Source organism: Phalaenopsis equestris, unplaced genomic scaffold (genome assembly GCF_001263595.1).
Source record: "Phalaenopsis equestris unplaced genomic scaffold, ASM126359v1 Scaffold222349, whole genome shotgun sequence".
Taxonomy (NCBI): domain Eukaryota; kingdom Viridiplantae; phylum Streptophyta; class Magnoliopsida; order Asparagales; family Orchidaceae; genus Phalaenopsis; species Phalaenopsis equestris.
Genome location: NW_018240524.1, coordinates 8,298 through 30,077, shown reverse-complemented (window position 1 = coordinate 30,077; position 21,780 = coordinate 8,298). Strand labels below are relative to the sequence as shown.

Genomic DNA, 21,780 nt, shown 5'->3' with positions numbered 1-21,780 from the left:
ATGTTTTTAAGTAGAATTTCAATTGCATTTTGTTCTTAGACTTGTGGTTCACATTTCATGCTGAGGTTTCTCTATTGCAAAATGTATCCATGAGATTTTCTCTGGGCTTTTGCTTCTCTAGCACCAAACTTTCTACAAATTTGAAGATAGAGAAATCACTTTATTTATAAGAATAGTTGGAAAAATATACAACCACTTCTTCAACAGATAAGTAGCAAATGTGTAAATGAGGATTGTGTCATCTGTATATCCACTCCCTTTCCTTTCCAATGCAGGAGTTCGAATTGTAGTTATAAGAGTAGCACCTCTTCCCTTGCAAAGAAGGTGAAAGCCTACCATCATAAATGCCAAAGAATACTACTTACTTTCCTTCTTAGGATGGCTTTTTCTAACACCTCTATTTCTCCTTTATTTGTGTAAACTTATCACATCGAGAAGACAAGTCTCTGCTTTTAAGGTTCTTTCATAGTAATAATAGACGATGCAAAATTAATCACATAACCTCTCCAAAGTTTATTTGAACTGCATAGACCTTTTTAAATGGATAGTATAATTTTCATAGCACAAAAAAGAAATATCAAAGATCCTTAAAAGCTAGTAAAAAACATGCATTTAACTAAAGATCTAAGCCAAATTCTATAAAAATATAACCCATATATTTAACATGTTTGCATAGAATCTTTGCATGCAAAGTTGGTCTGAGTTGACAATGCTTGCCTCAATATATCAATTATAAGACACTGGTTCAACCCAAATATAATAATAATAATAGTAATAATAAAAAGCAAATAAGGATAACAAAATTATTTCAGTCACATAATTTTGGCAATTCGACTGCACATTTTAGAAGTGATGCAAACATCAAAATATCTTCTAACATAATTCCATATTGAAGGAAAAAACAAAGAACCAAAACAAGCAATCCATGAGGTCTTACACCCTACTCTCATAATCTTATTTACGAAACACTTGTTTTGAACAAAGAGCAACGGCAACCCTTCCATGTATAGGATAATAGAAATCGCATGGCGAATGGAATTTATTTCACTCATTTATCTAAAGAATTAAACAAGATCTTTGCTTTCTCCTTTTTCTCTTTGGCTTTGGAGGGCACAATACCACTTTGATTGCAGCATCAAAAACAGCTTTCACGTTCTGCAAATAAAAAAAAGAGAATTAAGAAAATGTTAAGAATATCGTCACCACAAAAGAAAATTGCAGTCACTTTCAGTCATTTAATCAATATTTGCCTAATTATTTTGGCCAAATATTACACTTTGGTATTTTATATATTACTAATTTGTCAATTATAATCATTAGTTTACAAAATGCAAAGCCAATGGCCGATCAGCCAATTAAAATTTTTTCAAAGACATAATAAATGTCACAATGACGAGTTACTTTTCGTTCTCATGTAAATGCTTATTAGCTTAAAATATATCTTCAGAAAGATCTCTACCTGCTGAGTCTTGGAGCTACATTCAATATAAGCAGCAGCGCCAATCATCTTTTTCAACTCTTCCCCCTGCGCCCTCAAAAAAACAACACATGCTTTTGTATATATATATATATATATATATATGTACACAAAACCTTAATTCCTTGATGTGAAAAAGTAGAAAAATTTTTGCCTGCGCAGTTGAGATAGTTGTAGCACCAGGGTGGTCGATCAGAAATTGCTTGTTGTCACGTAAATCTGTGCCAGGTGACAGATTAGATATTTGCATAATTTAAATTGGTCTATTTTAAATTATTAGATTTAGGAAATCACTGAAGTTGCATTTTTGGGCATGGAGCACCGGCGCCCAATATCCCAATATACTAGTAAATAGATATCATCGACAAAATAATGTTAGTCAATAAGGTTTCCAATAGTAATTTATTAGAGCTCAACCTATTCTAGCCTTGCTGTGGAGCTATTTAACGTTATCTCAAGTAAATGTCCCATCTGCTAATGCAAATAAGGGCGTTGAGTCCTACATCAGTTGAATGTTGAAAAATAATTGTCGATGAATTACTAAGGGCTAGTTTGAAAACAATTTTGTTTTTTTTGTTTTTAATTTTGTTATTTCTTTATTTTTTAGAAACATATTTATTTAGTATACTTTTTTTATATTTTAAATTTTTTTCTCAAAACAAATTAACATGTTCATATCACAAAATCTTTTAAGTGTTTAGAATGTTTTTAAAAATAATCATATCTTAATCAAACATGCTTGTACATCCGAAATATGACCGCACGAATCTCGAAAAAATTCAACAGACCTCACTAAGGAGATACCAAACAACTGCATCGAGATGATCAAAAGATAAAGTCATATCATTTGGTCGGAATCATGGGCCAACAAAAGTAAAACACAGCTGAACGAAAGAATATTTTGCACCCGATCTAAGGGACACCCATGAGTAATCAACTCCCTCAACCGATTTTGGGATTCTTTATAATGATTGCCAATAGTCGTCGCATATCCTCTAAGAAGACCCCTAATCCAAATGAGAGCTGCCCATCATATTACGGTAATGTGTTATCTGTCTGATGGTCTAAGTTAACCCTAGCGATAAGAAGGTCTCTATAGGGGGTTTGCTCAAGAAGGTCGGCCGAAGACGTTCCGACTGACCCAAGACCTTCCTGCCGACCAATGAGATTTTAGTTGACCGAACGATTATCAAACAACCAAATAATATTATTATTAGCAGATCATTAATGTGTCACTTCGAACAATTATTAATATAAAACGGTGCCAATAGCGGTTACAAATATAAGATGATCTTAAAATCAGTTACAAATAAGTAAAGTTATAATGGTGAATTAATCACTTATAATGTCTTTATTAAAATAGGACAAATATGTAACTAATGAGACCCTCCTATGTATATAATTAGGTGGTCAATTTATCAAGAGAGTCTACTGAATCTATTCAAAGAAAACTTGTATTATTGGGCACTCTACTTTTATTTCTCTCTTTATTCCTCTATTTCTCTCATCCATCCAACGCTTCATTACTTGGGTGTGATCAAGGAAAATTTTTGAATTTAACGTCCTAAAAGGTGCATTAAGCGTGGAGTCATGTTATCAACAAGAAGAGAAACGCGTCACAGCGAAGGAACCCACTTGGGAGAAACTTCGAACATAAAGTCTGCCTATGAATTTGTGTAACAACAAATTCAAAAGCTCCAAAACCGAATAGCAGGATGAATAAGAGAAACTTCGAACATAAAGTCTACCATAAAAGGCTCCGAACCAGGAAACTTTGTGCCTCTTCTTCCCCCCCCCCACACACACACACATAGTTATCTTTATTGATGCAGATTTGCCCACGAAGGTTAATCCATACAACGATGTCGTGGTAATCATGGCGATGAAAAATAACTACCGGGTGAGAAGCATTTTGGTAGATATGTGTAGTTCTAGAAACATATTGCTTACGTCTGCCTTTGACAAAATAAACCTATCGTTGGACCGCCTAGCTATACCGACCAACCCACTATACAAGTTTGTTGGAGTATAAAAGGAGGCACTGTGTATCATTAGTTTGTCAGTCACCTGGGGAGAAGGTGACAACCAATACACTCATATGAAACTTTATGGTGATCAACGCACTACTCACCCACAAGACGATCTTCGGTTAACCATTGTTAAATGACTTCAGAGCAGGGTATCCACTTACCACGTGACTGTTAAGTTTCCATGTAGAGGCAAAATAGTAATTGTTCTGGGCAATCTGGAGCAATCTCGAATATGTTACCTCTGAGCAGTCATATCCACTTACCACGTGACTGTTAAGTTTCCATGTAAAGGGAAAATAGTAATTGTTCTGAGCAATCTGGAGCAATCTCGAATATGTTACCTCCGAGCAGTCAGTAATATGGAGCAAAAAGAGTTGGACATACAACACCAACTAGAGGGAGTTTCCGAAACCGGCAAAACTACAATTGAGATCCCTACTGCCCTCGATGAACCAAGTAATTTTTTTTCTAATTAGTGAGAATTCTGATGCAAGATACAGGGTTTTTTTAATCCAAACACTCCAGGAACACCACGATGTCTTTGTCTGGTCAGCCGCTGAGATGTCAAGCATTTCGATAGATGTACCATGACACCGACTCAACCTCAACTCAATCACCGGACCAATAAAGCAAAAGATTAGAATATTAACAATGACTTTGGTCGGACCAAACTGAGAGGAGGTACAGAAGCTCAAAAAGGCGGGCTACATCTAGGAGGTGCAATACTTGCCTTGAGGATCCAATATGGTCATAATGCAGAAGTCGAACGACAAATGGATAATGTGTGCAAACTTTATAAATTTGAACTCTACTTGCTCTAAGAGCAGCAAACACCTACCAAGGATCGATGTTCTAGAGGATTTTATAGTCGGATATTCAATATTAAGCTTCCTAGACGCTTTCTTCGGATACCATCAAATCAAGATGCACTGGACCGATGCAAATAAGACTGCCTTTTTATAAGCGAACGCTTATATTGTTACACTATATTGCCCTTTAGAATAAAAAATGGTGGGCCTACCTACCAGCACTTGATGGATGTAATATTTACTAAACAGAAAAGAAAATATCTTGAAGTCTATATCTATGATATCTTAATTAAAATTAGATCAGTCGAACAACATATAAACAATCTTAAAGAAGCATTCTAAACGCTCGGAAGATATAATATGAAATTAAATTAATTGAATGGTTTATTTGGAGCATCGATCGAGAAAATTCCTCAGATATGTCTTATCTCCCAATAGAATAAAGTTCAACTCAAAAAAGGTAAAAACGCTCTTAGATATGCATTCTCCTCGAAATACTAAGGAAGTTCAACAATCGATTGGTCGAATATCAACACTCAGTCGGTTCATCTCAAAGTCGATCAAGCGACGAATTTGCAGCATTCCTCAAAACTTTGAGGAAAGATAAGAGTTTTGAATGGTCGACCGAATGCAAGCAAGCATTCCAATACTTAAAACAATCTTGCCTCACCTCCAATTCTACAAAGCTTGAAATCGAAGGAGAAATCTCTTCATATTTGAGAGTCGAGCCAGAAGCCATTATTTTGGTCTTAGTCCGGGAGGAGCTGGGAGAAAAATTCAACATATACTACACCAGTCGATTCCTCAGAAGCGTTGAGGCTAGATATTTTATCATGGAAATAATAACATTTTCTCTAATTATTTATGCTCTCAGGCTCCGATTGTATTTTCAAATGCAACCTCTCGAGATCATCACTGACCATCCACTCAAATTCGTGCTCACTCCAATGAAACATTTTGGGCGTCTCTTGAAGTGGAATGTGAAACTCAGTGAATACGACATCAGTTACATCCCCCAAAAGGTAATCAAAGCTCAGGCTGTGAAAGATTCTTGGCAGACTTCTGATAGACCGAAATAATATGTTATTTTAAGTATATATTTTATGTTTATTTTTTGTGATATTATACTTTAAAGAAGGGTATTTTCATGTTTTTGTTGCAGGTATATCAATTTTAGGCATTTAGAGCAAAAGCAGCAAAAATGACGAAATTTGGAGCCAAAACAACGAATTTTTGAATTATGGCGCATGCGCCGGATCGGTGTCAGATGCGCCAAAACCCAGAACAGCGCGGTCTTCAACAAACTGACACATGATGCGCCAGAGTGGCGCCAGATGCCTCATTTGACAGAGATTTGGCGCATGATGCGCCAGATTTGGCATCACATGCGCCGAGGATGACTTTTTGCACGAATTTTTAAAGGGACACTTGTTCAAAACACTCATTGGAGTAATTCAATGCATCTAGATATTTTAGAAGATTCATTTATAATAGAAACGTCTCTTGGATTAATAGACATATCTTTTGAATTAAAAAAAATTGACTTTTGGACAGAATTCTGAGGGGAATTTTGAATTCTTTTTGGGGGGAAGTCTAGGGCTTGAAGAAGAGAAGAGAAGAGGAGTCTTAGGGCGTGAGGTGTGTGGTGTGAAAGAGAGTTAGAAAGAGAGTCAAGGGTTTGGAGATTTTCTTCATATTTTGTGATGATTTGAACTCTGATCTTCATTTACTTTTCAATCTGGTCAATTGAAATGTTAAAATGTGTTAAAAAATATTAGTTTAGTTAACTTTGTCTTTCATCTGCATTTTAATTAACATTCAATTGTTACTTAATATTCAAATTTCGCACTTTATTTTTTGTATTTTTAAAATAGTACTTTACATTAAAATCTTAAGAACTTATTTACAACTTACTTGAAAGACATTTCCAACTTTTCTGTGGGATTGATATCTAGAACTCCATTAGAACCCTTTATTATTTGAGCGATACATATACTTGTGTTATTTTTAAAGGGGATTTGACAGTTTAAAGATTATTAAAAGATAAACTATTTCAATTGAAATTATTTTGTTGGGATTAATTTGCATATTTGTTATTGCATCTGCCATGTGTATTTTGTAATATTGGAAAATATTTGCAAAACTAACACACTATATCCACCCACATCAACTTCTCTATAGAAAGAGAATCAAGCGGAGGAGCTGATATGTGTGATTGAAGCTAGAGTTTGCACAATGATAGAGCCTTGAGCTAAGCGAGAACAAAAATTCGACAGGCACTGAGTCGTCTAACCGGAGAACATCCCTATCACTATGTCATCCTTGAGTTTAAAGTTACATAAAATCAAGCAAAATATGAAGCACTAATAGCTAGTCTACACCTAGCTCTCAAAATCGTCATCCGGCTAAGTCGGATTCATAGTTGGAGGTTAATCAAGTTAATAAAACATTCAAAGCCAGAGAAGCAATGATGGTCGAATATTTGAATAAGGCAAAGGTTGAGATAAGGAAGTTTGCAGGCTTCCAAATTGAATATGTTAGTCGAGATGAAAATCAATTGGCGGCCTTCTATCAAAAACAATTGCTTTAGAGAGGGGACACCGCAAAGGTTTCTTCGGTCAACCATTAAACCAAAAGCCGTGGAGGTGGAAGCTTAAAGCACAAAGAGTTGGATGGACTCCTTGCTCCAATTTCTAGAGATATGAAAGATAAGTATAACATCTTAAAGGAGGTTCAAATTCAAAGCTGTAGAATATCTCATTATTGAAGATAAACTTTTTCGAAGGTCAACTACTCCGTTGCTCTGAAGATGTGCTAGGGAGAGTGAAGTAGATGGAATCCTCTGGGAAATGCAGTTTGGGAAATGTGGAAGTCAATCCTAAGAAAACATCTTGGCACATTGTGTTAAGATGCAAGGTTGCTTTTGGTCAACGTTCATGAAGGATGCAAGAGATGTGAATGTGCCAAAAATATGCTGTAGTGACACACCAGTCGGCTCAGAAGCTACATCTGATTGTCAGTCCCTGCCCATGTGTCATCTAAAGACTCAACATCCTTGGGTCGTTTCCCTTTTCAAGCTTAAGTTTCTTCTACTCGTTGTAGATAGGTTTTCAAAATAGAAAAAAGTAAAATCCCTAGCTTAAATTACCGCACGCATCGTCAGAAATTTTATTTGGACAGATATCATCTATCAGTATGGCTTACTCCTTATTCTTATCAACGACAATGGTACACAATTCGCTGATCATAGGGTAACAAATTTCTATCAAAGTCAAGGAATTAACTTAAAATTTGCATCTGTATACCGTCCCCAAATGAGTTGTATACCGTCCCCAAATGACACTAAATAGGACGCAATGGAGAAAAAGGATTCATGTAGCCGACCCCACGTAGTGGGATTAAGGCTTTGTTGTTGTTGTTGTAACTTAAAATTTGCATCTGTATACCGTCCCCAAATGAACGGACAATTGGAGACTGTCAACAAGATAATCTTAAATCTATTAAGGAATAAGGTCGAATAAACAAAAGACAATTGAGAGGATTTACTTCCTTCCATCCTATGGGTTGTCCAGACGACACCGCCCTCAGCAACTTGGCAAACCCATATATGCTTTCCCATGGGATGTAAGTGATGTTGTTGGTTGAGTACAACCACCATAATCAGATAGTTGTCATGGCCACTTCTTTCAAAGAGTAGAATCTCACTGACTGACAGGAGGCAAACGGTGAAGGACAGATGCTCTGTCTCGACCAAATTAGAAAAAAGGTCGGACCAACGCAACACTCCAACAAGAACAAGTAAAGAGAAGGACTACTCAATATGAACGTCTGAGAAAAGTCATTCTCGCGGGGTGATCTAATTCTGGAGAAACCTGACCCAATAAAATGAGATCAATTGATTAGTAAAGATCAGACTTGGAACGGTCCATTCATCATTGATAAAAAATTCATCCCAGAGGCCTACAAGTTAAAGTCATACATTAAAAAGAAGATTCATCAAACGTGGAGCGGTGATGACCTAAAATTTTTTTTTCTTAAACCAAATACATTGTGAATTTTTTATTCTCACATTCTCGATTGCAACCCCAGGTTTAAACAACACTTAACTCAGCGCTTGATACACCTCGCACCGAGACAACACTCGAGGAATTGGAGTACTCAAAAAAGCCGACCAACGGATACGTTCAAACGCTCATTCACAAAAACCCTTAAATTTGAGTTTTCAAGTTTTATGAACTAACTTCCAGAGTTTGTTACCCGCATAGTAGCAACAAAGCTCCGTGAAGGTTCCAAGAAAAACACCCTGAAAAATTATCGATAACTATCCCCCAACGAGTTGTAGATCGACTGAATAAAAACTTAGGCCTGATCAAAAAATTAAAAACATAGGTTCGCTTAAGAGTTGACACACAAAATAGACCGATCTGATGCGCATCGACTAAACAATTAGCAAAACTATTAAATGACCAACAGCGATACCACGATGCCCTATCAATGTGTACAAACAAATTCAGCTTTCAAAATTCGAGCAATGAATGCTAAGACTCGAGCCAGCGAAAACGTTAAGAATTAACTAAAGAATGAAAAACAAAATAACATCATAACTTAGTAAACAAAAAGGTAGCACAGGTAAATATGATTGAAAGGTCGTATTTCATTCAGTTAATAATTCATTTACAAGCAGGAACAAAAATACTATTATGTACATTGGTTCAGTTAGATGCATATTAAAAGAAAAAAAAAATAAATAAAACTCAAGTCTAGGAGTCATTGGGCCATGTGTTAGATGATTCGCCGACCGCCACATTATCACCCTCTGACTCCTCTTGGTGTTCTGACACTAAGGGAGCATCAAAGATTTTTTTGAACTTATCAAGGTCGAAGTATTTTGGATCGACCATCCCAGATCTTATGAAATGGTCGATTGTCAGCCTCCTACCCTCCTACACGTGAACCGCTTGAGCGTTAAGATATTCCTTAGTCGTCTTCATTGTGGCCATCTGCTCTATCAACTCAGCATTTTTTTCTTAAATGACAGAGACCCAATCAGATGGTATCTCTAATTCTACCTTAGCACCCTCCAACTGAACCTTTGCCTCGGCCGCCCAATTTGTTATTATCTGCACCTTGAACCCATTCGCTTTTGCCTTGGACCTCAAAGCCCTATCTCTCATTTTGGGCAAAGGGGAATAAGTGGAGTGTAGCAACAAAACCGAGCAACTAGAATCGGTCCACTGAATGACATATTTCCACGGGCTGGAGGTTATTCAAATGTTTTTCACGACCCACCGACCAAAGAACGTCTGTGACAGTCGAGATTTATTCAATTCTCCTAGGTTAGAGAAAATCAATCTCTCTCGTTGTTTATTAATGTGATACTGGAGTCCAAATTGAGAAAGACCTTCGGATGTTTCTCTTGTAATAGACTCCAACAATCTTTTCCCCTCTTTCTTTTCTTGGAAGGCAAGGAAAAAGAAGTGTCCGAATCTGAAGCCAAGGCTTTTGCCTTTCTGTTGGCAATCTGCCTCTTTAGCCAACTCAGGATCCTCTTTTCCCGGGCTTTCTTCAAGTCCTACTGCCTCCAGCAGGAACAGCTGACGCTACCAGAGATTACGGAGAGGGTCGTCTAGCTTCCTCTCTTTCAACTAAAGGAATAAAATCGAAGAATGACGACTAAGAAGCACCATGTGTTAAAGAGCGCTCGGAGGACTTGTCATCATCCGATCTAAAGATGGAAGGAGTTGACTCCTCTTAGTGGTATTCCCTCAAACCTCCTAAGGGCGTCATAAAAGGTTTTGTTTGATCAATATTAATTCTCTAGTAATTTTGTTTTGAATAACAATTGAGGTTTTGAAGACACTAGATTAGTTTGAAACCTCAGGTTGTCTTGCCTGTTGGGTCATCCTTCTCTCTCTCGGCCTCTCCTCTCTAAGAAGAAGTGACACATTTCTTTCTCTTTCTTGATTCTTTCTTCGAAAGCCAAGCAGTCTTAGCAAACTCCCTTTTTTCTTCAGCCTCATCGGAGGCAGCCCACAGCTCAGGAGTCATAGAGCCAAACTTGGCGGAGTTCATCACTCGATTAGCAATCATGGGGTCGGTGTACTGAATCACCCACTACGGGGATGCTGTCAATTTTCAACAGTCTAGTCCATCAATTTTTAGAGAACAGGTCGTCACTGTTTTAAGATGGTAGCTAAAATATTTGTCAGTAATTTATTACATACTATTTTTGACTTATATCACTGCCTTAATCATAATGTTCGAAATGAATTTCCATTTTGACAATGAAAATTAAATTTCCCATTGAAGAATAAAGTGAAAACTCTTAAATCATATGAATTATTTCATTCTCAGAATATATTTAGATGTATGCAAGCAACCTAGTAAAAAGTTGCGGAGATGAGAATGCTTAGGCTTATGATTGATTTTACACTTAGAGATAAAATATAAAATAAATATATTTGTGAAAGGGTTGGTGTTGCTATAATGACATACAATATTAGAGAGAAACGTCTTAATGGATTTAACTTAAATCCAACTAAACACCAAAAAAGATAAATATTAATTTCAACTATCTCTTAATTCATATTTGATTACATTCCGATGTTTTTTGAATCAATGGTCGACCGATTAAAAATATGATCATTGACAACTCTAACATTACTAAGATGCTAAACAATCCAATTTCAAGCCAAGATGGGGTTGACTCGAAAAAAATTTGAGAAAAAATTTTGACTTGTATCTCAACGTGTTTATTTCAATCTGAGCTTCATGTACAAGCTAAATTTTGAATCAATTTTCAAGCAATTGTTGTTGCTTGAGCTAAAATCATAGCCCTACCTGACATACCACCCGATTTCTACGCACCGCCAAAAAAAACTACTAATGTATGCATATTAAGACAAACTACAAAATTAAACTAGTAATATTTTACTGTGATATCAAATTTTTGAGTGGTATAAATGTACATAATAGAGTTTTAGATGTTACATATGCAAATACATAGGAATTTTGTGACGTGTATGTAAATGCCCCTATTAAACTACAGGAATATTTACAAACATAACACTCACATACTATGTAATTACATATCTAACATTTAAACTTTAATTAGCACATATATACCAGCTTACCCATGTATATAAAAAGATGTCTTTTACTTCTTAAGAGTTAAAATAATGATACATTTTATATGATATGAAAGAATTGAGTGGTATAAATATAAAATGCAAAGTTTAGGAGTTAGACATGTAAATACATATGAATTTAAAGATATGTATGTAAATGCCCCTAAAAATAGTTTTTTTTTTAGTTATTAGGTAAGACATGTAAAATGATTACTGTTTTCTGTAAATTTAAATACATACCTAACAATTTCTTTGTATTTACAAATCTAACACCTAAAGTTTGATATTTACATATATAGCACTTGGTTGTATGTCATGAACCTAGGCATGAATAGATAAAACCTTCACATTTTACAGCCAAAATCCAGGTATTTTAGATTTATGAAATCCTCAGCTTTAATTTGTCCAAAACTGACAGTATAGCAGAATTTAGGTAAAATTCGGTTTATGTCCTGCTCTAAATTCGTTACCAGAAACAACTTTATTAAGTTTGGGACGAGCAAAGAGAAAGAATGAGGCGAACAAGCTTACCTTCCTCAATAGTTTCTGATAGGTGCGGAGCGGAAGGATGAGAGTTTCGGTGGTCTCTTTAAGGTACAATCCCGACGTTGTCCTCCCAGCTAGCTCTAATGGCAATTGTATCGTGAAGAATGGGGCAAAATCCGAGATGGGAGGAGGAGGACAGAGGGTTTCAAGCGTAGATTTTCCCTGGGGTTGTTTGGTAGCAAGTTTTAAGCAGGATTCCTGCCAAACGACAAAAAATGCATCGGTAAATCCTGAGCTCCCGTAAGTCCTAAAATGACGCTGATTTGCAATAAATTCGGGATTTTCTAAATCTTGTGAATCAACAGATTTGGTAAAACTGGGACGAGCGAAGAGGAAGGATGACATGAACAAGCTTACCTTCCAAGCTGACCTTCCTCAATAGTTTCTGGTAGAAGCGGAGCAGAAGGAAGAGGAGAGTTTTGGTGGCCTCTATAAGCCGCGATCCTATCGTTGTTATCTCAGCTAGCTTCAATGGCAACTATATTGCGAAGTTTGCTTCACGAAGGCGATGGTTTTGGGCGAAACCGGGAGAGGAGTGAGATATGCGAGGTTTTTGGGAGTTTGGCCGAAACCAGAAGAGGAAGGAGGACACGCGGGGAAATGGGGGTTTTCGGCGTCGAGACGAGGGAAAACTATTACATCAGGGCTCCCATCCGGCTCGGCTTTACATCATGGAAAACTGTTACCTGAATATTTCAACGGCTTTATTTATAAAAATTATATGATATTAGTGTATTATATGATATTATTTAATTATTTTATGGTGTTATTAGAATATTCTACTGTGTTATTAGATTTGGGGCTGTCTTATTTGACATATTTTCCGTGTTATTTTAATTTTCACTATGCTATTGGAATAACACAGCCCCAAATCAAATATCGTGATAAAATATTCCAATAACACCGTAAAATATCATTATTACAAATAACTTAGATGGAACATTCCTGTAACACAACTGGATATTCCAATCTGAACGTAACTCTACGTTAGGAGTCCAAATGTAATATTTTTCCCAAGACGGTAGTAAGGATGCTTTTTGACGACAAATGAGTCGCGACGATTTAATTTCCATCGGTTTATAACAATATAATAACTGACAACTGACGGTTATCAGATATCATAAAAAGTTCGTCGGTTCGTCGACTAGAGAAAGCAGCTTCCTTAATTAACGACAACATTAGTCCATGGGTTATTATTTAGAGAGCGTTAACTCTAAATATATCATTGGAATTTTTTTTTATAAAAAAAATGATAGGTTATGTAGTAGCTATGCCCACGAAAATCGATGAAAATTATCTCTAATTGATTATCTGTTGTTAAGTTGTCAAAAATTAGCACAACATTTTCGATCCAGAAAAAGCATTGGTTTTGCCGTAAAAAATAGCTGTAGTGAATGACATATGTTTGCCTAAAATAGCTGACTCAAGCGAGTTAAGCGAGTTAAGCCGAGGTAGAACCCCTTTTCCTTCTTGTATGGGCCTTTGATTGGCCTGACAGCAATCCCCCAATTTTCACAGACACTCTAGAAGAATCGAAGCTTCCAATCTTTTATCTTGTTCTCCAAGTCAATAAGATGGAACTTTTGGGTCAAGCTGAAAATAACATATCCGTCCGACTCCACCCTAAAAAAGAGAACATGTGGAAGAATAGGTCTTCAGACAATGGAATCCCCATCCGACACGAGTAAACAACGTGCATCATTACCACAACAATTGAGTTCGGCTTGATTTGGGCGGGGATAACTCCATAGTGATTTAGTATCCACTAGATCTCTAGTCAAAAGGGCAATCAGAGTCCCCTCCAGAACTGTTCGTGGTAGAAAATTAAGTCATCTCCCCAATAATTAGTCGTTCGAACGTCCGGCTCCACCTAGTTGAGCACAAGACTTGTGTCATACAGACAAGTGTCATCCAGTAAAGCTAGATCGAACGTGTTGTTATCGATTGCTCGACAGCCCGTACCAAACCATATAGTTGAGGCGAGTATTTGGATGCCAAGGGAGCTCTTGAAAGTAAATGACAAACGGGAAATAAGAGTAGAAAATGAAATAGTGCAATCTTTTTTTTCTCATTTAACTATATATATATGGTATCCAAGGAATTTGAAACGCCTGGAATCTGTACTTCAGACTTCATAAAATTTAAAAAACACAGTGATAAAGACTTTCAAAATTTGAAAAAAATTAAATTATTTTTATGATAAAAATTATTTTACAGTGCGGTCATCCATTTTCTTAGACAGCACCAAACCCCGACTCACGAGACTCGAGTACAACACACGCCTCCCAAACTTAAATTTTTCTATACCCTCTACTTCGGCCCGAGCTCATGGTATTAATTTGGTCACCGGGACTTCTGTCAGTTTAGTGTGGATGGTCTCCACTTTGACCTGGAGGGCCACCACATCAGCGTAGAAGACCACCAGCTCCTCCTTCAAGGCGGAAATAACAATGTCTCTCTGGAGGCCAACCTCCCAATCAAAGGAGTTCACTGTCTCGCCCATGTCGCAGGTCAACGACTCATGGGAACCACACTGAACAAAGTTCTCCCTCTCGACAACCTCCTGGTCCGACAGATTGTTGGGTACACCTCCACCCTGAGCCAAAATAGAAGGTCCCGTGATCGTCTCTGGAGTGGGGGTCAGGGCTGGCTGACTTTCACGGTTAGGGAATCGACTATATGCACGATTTCATCTGCAAAGATAATCAAATGTCAGGATAGGGATAAGGAATGAACCATGCATTTATGTTAAAAGTTTCTTTACCTATTAGCCTTTCTATATTATATGTACGGAGACTCTTGCCAGTAGGCAGTAAGACAACCCGCCTAGCTAACCTTGTCAGCCAAAGTTAGAAGAACCACACCTTTGTGTGGCTGAACTTGGGTCGTTGTGGTTGTTTGCTCCTGTTGTTGTCCCAACCAGTGAGCCAACCTTTGTTGAATCGGATCTCGAGCAAGATTGGTGGACTGGTGGTGTGCACCGTAGTCCTGCTCCCTACCTCATAGAGTGGCAAAGAGTGAGACGACTCTACCGCCTCCTCTACCCTTTGCCTCTTCAGCATCGCATGCTTAACTAGCTTGGTCCCCTCTGACTAGATCCATTCTCTTGGCTTCTTTGAGCCAATCAGTCGTCCTTCACTTTCCGACCTCTTTCCTACACCTCAACTCTCATCCGCAGGTGTTTTCTTCTTTTTCTTGCCCACAGGGTGACGAAGTTTGTTAGTCGAAAGCCCGAAGGCCCTCAACATAGCTTCTTCAATCACAAGTTTCTTGCCGCTCACAATTACTATTCTCCTTTGAAAAATTGATTGTAGGGGAGAAAATCCAAAAATGGTTATAGAAAAGATCTAACCATGCCTTATTTATAGGAAAAGCGGGTATGGAAATCTGGATAGTTCAATTGTTTGAAGTATTTATTATGTAATAAATACATCACTAGATGCATACAATTCTCTTATTCTTATCGCAGTTTTTGTTTTCAAGGAGTAAGAGAATCACGAAGTTAAGTTTGTACATCAGAAATATGACCAATACATCACTAGATGCATACAATTCTCTTATTCTTGTCGCAGTTTTCGTTTTCAAGGAGTAAGAGAATCACAAAGTTAAGTTTGTACATCAGAAATATGACCACAAAAGCCTTAAGAAAAATCAATGGATCTCACTAAGAAAATACTAACAAACCGCATCAAGATGGTAGAAGATAGAGGCATCAAGTGTCACGTCATTTGGTCAAAATCATGGGCCCACCAAAGGAAAGTGCAGCAGAACGAAAGAATATTTTGCACTTGATCTGAAGTACACGCATTTGTAATTAAGTCCCTCAATCAATTATGGGATTTTTCATAAAGATTACCAATAGTCATCCCATATCCTCTATAGACAACCTATTTCGAAGAAGGCCTGCTTATCAGATTACGGTAATGTGCCATTTGTCTGATCGTCTAATTTCACCCTAGAGATAAGAAGATCTCTAAAGGGAGTTGTCTCAAGAAGGCCGACCGAAGATCTTCCACCTGACCGAAGACCTTTCAAGCACCGAACAATTATGAGACGACCGAATAATAATATTAGTGAATTATTAATGGTCCCTCTTTGAAAAGTTATAAGTATGAAAAGTGCCAAAAATGACTACGAATATAAATGATCCCAACATTAGTTATAAATCCTTATAGATGTAATGGTGCATTAATCACTTGTAATGTCACTATTAAAACAGAGACAAATATATAACTTACGAGAGACCCCCTATGATTTATAAATAACTAGTTCATTTCTTCAAGAGGTAACATCTGGATCTATTTTGAGAAATTTTGTATTATCGGGCACTCAATTATTCTTTTACTTTTTATTCCTCTATTCCTCTCATCCGTCCAACGCTCGGTGAGAGTTCCTTGTGTGTGATTGATAGAACATTATTAGATTCAACAATGGCAATAAAATTTTAATTTCAAATGAAAATGTAAACAAAACAAAATAAAAATGAAAAATAAAAATAAAACAAACGTAATCCTAAACTTCCCCTTACAGATTATACCTCACATAAAGGTTTAAGCATTTTAGTTGAAAATTAGTTTTGACCGTTGGTGCATCCATCCCAATTTCAAAACCTCTGTGATTCACACTCTCTTTTACTCCGTATTGGTGATCACATATGCACCAGGAGAACATTCAAATTTGAAAAACCAATCTTAGTCTCCGGCCCTTCAAAATCACTCTACCCTTGAAAAAAAAACTATCAACGCTCTTGATATTATTGGCTCATGGTCCATTAGATCGAAGCAAAACGGATAGAAGCCTAATAATAAACTCTCTTAATACTTGTTAAAAATATTGCTAATGTCAATATATTAGAAAATTTAATAAGTTTTGCAATTTCTATGTTGTATTAATTAACTTCTTACCAAGTTTTGTTCCCACCAGCAAAATTGGTACATTTGGAGCATAATGCCTCAGTTCAGGAATCCACTAATAAATGAAGAGGCAATTTCAGATTAGTGAATGCCTAATAAGATAATCAAGGAGATCGGTTCAGTTTTGCAAGCAAGAGAAGGAACCTTTTTGGATATGTTCTCATAGCTGGCCCTGCTGATCAGTGAGAAGGCTAGTAAGAATACATCAGCTCCTCTATAACTAAGAGGCCTTAGTCTATTGTAATCTTCTTGACCTACACAAAAGAAAGTTAACTTATATTTCAATCCAGCACTTAATAATAGCTAATAAAGAAAACAATGTATCCATTTTACATCTCTGCAATTATGATCATCAAATAGTATCCATCATATTTGTGGTTTGATTAATTCCTTGACATGAAAACATTCTAATAAAAAGTGACACACTAGCACATATTTAAGAAAAATAAAATTATATTTCCTTGACATGAAAACATTCTAATAAAAAGTGACAATGAATGGGACCTCTCACTAGCACATATTTAAGAAAAATAAAATTATATTATCCACATACTCTTCAAATTGAGGACTATTGCGGCCCGAACGAAATGTTTATGAGACTAATTTGACACTTGTATAGAATGTGAGACTAAAACGATCCCATCTAAATAGCCAAGGATTTTTATAGAATCTGAGACTAAAATGTCCCAATCAAAATAACTCTAGGAATCACTTTAAAACTTTAATATCTAATGTCTGGTGCAAAAATTAAAATTTTAAAAGAATCTTATTTTACTAAACTGCGTCAAAGCTTGGAGCTCCCACTACTATATGGATTACAAAGAGGGCTTTTGCGGACGTCTTTATTCTTGTATTTATAAAGAAGCTCTTTCAGTGATTCAAATCTGATAATCTATAGTACACTAAAGAAAACTAATCTTCATCTCACTTTCTACCTTTTTTTTATATGTTGCAGACTATATGATACCTTCGCTTCCAAGCATAGTTTCATTGAGACAAAGAAAGGTAAGGGTTTTCTGTTCTTTTCTACGTTCTTTCTTTCTTTCTTCCCCCTTTTTTGCGAATCTGACCCTTGTGTATATTTGGATTGCAATGAATTTGACTTTCTATCCTTCCTCACACAATAATTCGTTGTAAAGATAAGTTAAGGTAAAGTGTTAGTTTGTGCAAAAATTGGAGGAGAGTTGAAAGGCAACACAATTGGAACTGACTCATCAAAAAAATAAAAATAAACATATAAACCAAGATTAACATATGAATCTTCACAACTTCTTGATCCAATGCAGAATTTTACCATTCAAGGTTTACCGCGAGTAATTTAACTACTCATGACTTCTGAGTTGCTCTTCTCTTCAGTTGAATCATCATATTTTGTTATGGTCATACTCCTCAATCGGATTCAGTCTTCTTCTTCCTCATTCACCAATTAGATCTAACTTTATTTTAAATAAAACTCTAGGAATCAAAGCCAAACAATGCGGCAGAAACTGCTAGTTGGAGAAATCAAGCTCACCTGCTGTGTCCCAGAGCCCAAGATTCACAGTGCTTCCATCCACCACCACGTTTGCACTGAAGTTATCAAATACAGTAGGCACGTAATCCTACACATTTCCATGGGAGAACCATGGCAAGAAAAATTGAAAGAAGTTTAGAGAGGGATTTGAAAAGGTAGATTTCAAAAGCGGACAGTTCTTAGCAATTAGCAGCCACTGATTTGAAATAGGAATCAGGTTACCGTTGGAAAGGTATTGCTGGTGTAGGAGATAAGCATGCAAGTTTTTCCGACAGCACCATCCCCGACAGTTACACACTTGATAAACCTAGCAGTGCTCATCTTATGAGGAAACAGATTCTATTCTACTCCTCCTTATGCTTCTTCTTTGAGCTGTTTGATGAAGATTGCTTATTGGAGGCTTTATAACTACAAATGGTCACATATAAAGCATAAAACGTAAAGAGTGAGGGTAAAGGAAAGAAAGGATAAAAAATCCGCTTTTCAAATTTGAACAGGAATGGAGGGGAGGGGAAGATCGGTGGTCTTTACTTAGCTGGGTGTAGCCCCACAATAGCACACGGATTATATTTTGCTGTTAAGTAATGCAACATTTCATCTTATCAATGTAAAGTTAGTATTGGAATGCAGGACACCTTAATTTGTTGATTGAAAGATGACGCTCTCAATAAAGAGTTTTCAAATTTAAAGTCATGCCTACGTGGTATGCGTGCGTTTGAAATTACATTTACTCAAATATTTAAAAAAATGTTAGTATTTGAGAAAAAAATTGTCAAAATAATATTCTACCTCTATGTTCTCAATAAAGAGTTTTCAAATTTAAAGTCATGCCTATGTGGTATGCGTGCGTTTGAAATTAAATTCACTCAAATATTTAAAAAAATGTTAGTACTTGAGAAAAAAGTGTCAAAATAATATTCTACCTCTATGTTGTGGGTCATTTTAATCCAAAATTTATATGTACACTCAAAAAAGATCTTCACGACGAATCTCGAGACAATCCAACTTTCCATATTAAAAGGGATGACTGATATCCCCCACATGAAAAATTATATTTTCATGAATCCGATCGGCTGAAGCCACCAAGCCGACCGATAGTCAGCCAACAAATAGGTCAGTCAACCAAAAGTCTGACGATCGTCCGAAGGACTATCAGTAGACCAAGAGCCAACCCGACAACCAAAGGGCCATCTTGACCAACAAGAGATATACATCCATGCCAACGACCAGACAAAGGCCTGAAACCCCAACAAGCTCAGAACTATCAATGTGAAGACCTCTCAACAGCTTCCCCAAAGATCTTGAGAGATCATCAAAACCTGTTAACCAGGCAAGTCAACTGGCCACCCTAAAACCAACTGACTACCACACTCAAAGCCGACTGGTTTCCGAGATCGAAGGATGACCGATGTCTAGACAAAAACCTACCAAAACCAGCTCAACCGATCGACCTAGGGACCTATCAAGCAAAAAGTTCCAGGGAGGCAAAAAAGCCATAATACCCCGTACAATCCCTCCAAAGATGTGGTAAATCATGTAATTTTATCTCTTATCCCTCTATCTTCCATAAATAGGATACCATAGCATGTATTAGTGGCTTTTGACTCTCCCCATATGTCTTGTAACACATATATGCAAGATATAAAGTCGGTCGAACAACCTGAGAATGCCCCATTTGCCCCTATGTGGTAAGTCTGTGTGTGTGTGTTTTCTCATTCTCTCTCCCTTTCTACCTCTCTCTTTCTACCATTTCTTCACAATTTCTACAGTTCTGATCCTTGGGCATGCCTCACAAAACAAATCTAGATTCAACATCCTAACAGTTGCGGTGAGTGTGGAGCATGCTGCCAATAAGAAGGGAAACAACCCCAATGAGGAGAAATACACCGCAGAGACACTTCTAATAGAAAGCATGCCAAAGAGTTCATGCAGCAATAGATATAAAGCTAAAAACCTTTTTTTTGTCATCTTCTTAGAGGCTTTGGCTAAGAAGAGAGAATCACAAATTGAATATACTATTTTCCCCTAACGGTCAGAACAGTCTCTCAGAGAAAGCTGATTGACGATACCCATTCAATGCTCGATCAACTTCAGGCAGCTGACACTAAGCTCATCAAATAAAGGGAATATCATTTTAAACCGTATCTTTTATTCAATGATAAATCCTTTTAAAGTTTTATCAGGTTTGATTGACACTTGAGGAACTTAAATCCAAGAAGCAATGCCGATAGTGCCCCTATGAGGTCCAGTCACCAGAATAGCCCACAACGCTCTTGCATCGTAAACCTTAGTCTCCAAAATTGAATCAAATAAAGCATGGAGGTAGTTCCCTACCCAATAGTGATAGGCTTCCTGAAGGGTATGATGCAAATCACCATAGCATAGAGTCATGATGGCTACCCCCACGAAGGTAGCGACAAAATCCCCCTAAGTTCTTATAAAGAGTGCAAGTCGACTGAGGTGATAGTCTGACTAAGCAACAGAGAGCTCGAAGGACAACATAAATGTTTGATTGGTATAAAAGAATAATGATGACACACACAAATGCCATAGACGTCCAATCGACATCCTAAGAAAATCTCACCTATATCAAAACACTGGATGTATAAAGCCGTGGAGGTGGTTCTTTGTCGAGTATCAGCAAGCTCCACAAAGAGTATAATGCAACTCACCCCAACAGTGAGTTTAGTCGGTTACTGATACACCTAAAAATATATAGTGTTTTTAGATACATTTTTTTACCTATTTTTGTGATATTGCGCTTTAATGGAAGATATTTTTGTATTTTTCGTGCAGATATAAGTAAAAATGAAAAAAATGCCTAATAGAGTGAAAAAGGATCAAATTTGGAGCAAAAAGATGAAAAATTGTGCAAAAGAGTTTTGGCACCTAAGTGTCAGATCCGACGCTTAAGCGTCGGTTAAAAAGAGAAGGCCGTTTAAGCGCCGGTTAAAAAGAGAAGGCCGCGCCTAAGTGCCGACACCGCCAGTGACAGTTACTAGACGAGTAAAATCAGTTTTCAAGAATTTTGAAGAGGTTTTAGAGGCACCCATTAGCTTAATGGGTGGTTGTAACCACTATGGACAAAAATTATCATGAAAGGATGCATTTCTTGGGGAAATACATCGAATCACGACACATTTTGAAGAGATCCCAAGGCACCTCTTGGAAAACTATAAAAGAAAGAAGAGAGGACTTAAAAAAGAGTCCTGAAAATATTCCCAAGTTTTGAAAGTTCTTTTATGGGGAGTTAGTTTGGAGAGATTTTCAGGAACAACTTTTTATTTTACTTTATCCTTTTTGCTATTTTGTTTTGAGTGATTGTAAAAGAGAAGAGATTCAAATGAACTTCAAGAGTTTAGTGG

The 21,780-nt window shown here is 36.9% G+C and overlaps 1 protein-coding gene across 2 annotated transcripts; it reads right to left on the bottom strand.

Moving 5' to 3' along the window:
* Nucleotides 1-814: 814 nt before the first annotated feature.
* Nucleotides 815-19,032, bottom strand: LOC110037624 (rac-like GTP-binding protein 7). Of its 2 annotated transcripts, XM_020742320.1 has the most exons (8): nt 18,977-19,032; nt 18,638-18,823; nt 18,416-18,503; nt 17,047-17,156; nt 16,894-16,957; nt 1,632-1,696; nt 1,460-1,525; nt 815-1,155 (listed from the first exon to the last, which is right to left on the bottom strand). In XM_020742320.1, the coding sequence occupies exons 2-8, from the start codon at nt 18,734-18,736 to the stop codon at nt 1,057-1,059; spliced, it is 591 nt and encodes a 196-aa protein (XP_020597979.1). In that variant the 5' UTR covers nt 18,737-18,823; nt 18,977-19,032; the 3' UTR covers nt 815-1,056. The 2 variants fall into 2 exon arrangements, with proteins under 2 accessions (XP_020597979.1, XP_020597978.1); XM_020742319.1 differs by lacking the exon at nt 18,977-19,032 and having other exon boundaries at nt 18,638-18,915.
* Nucleotides 19,033-21,780: the final 2,748 nt, after the last annotated feature.

Coding starts and splice junctions, on each gene's coding strand:
- LOC110037624 (XM_020742320.1), bottom strand. CDS start 18,736: ATGAGCACTGCTAGGTTTATCAAGTGTGTAACTGTCGGGGATGGTGCT. Junction 17,157..18,415: donor TGGGCTCTGGGACACAGCAG/GTGAGCTTGATT, acceptor TCTTTTGTGTAG/GTCAAGAAGATTACAATAGA. Junction 16,958..17,046: donor ATGAGAACATATCCAAAAAG/GTTCCTTCTCTT, acceptor TTCATTTATTAG/TGGATTCCTGAACTGAGGCA.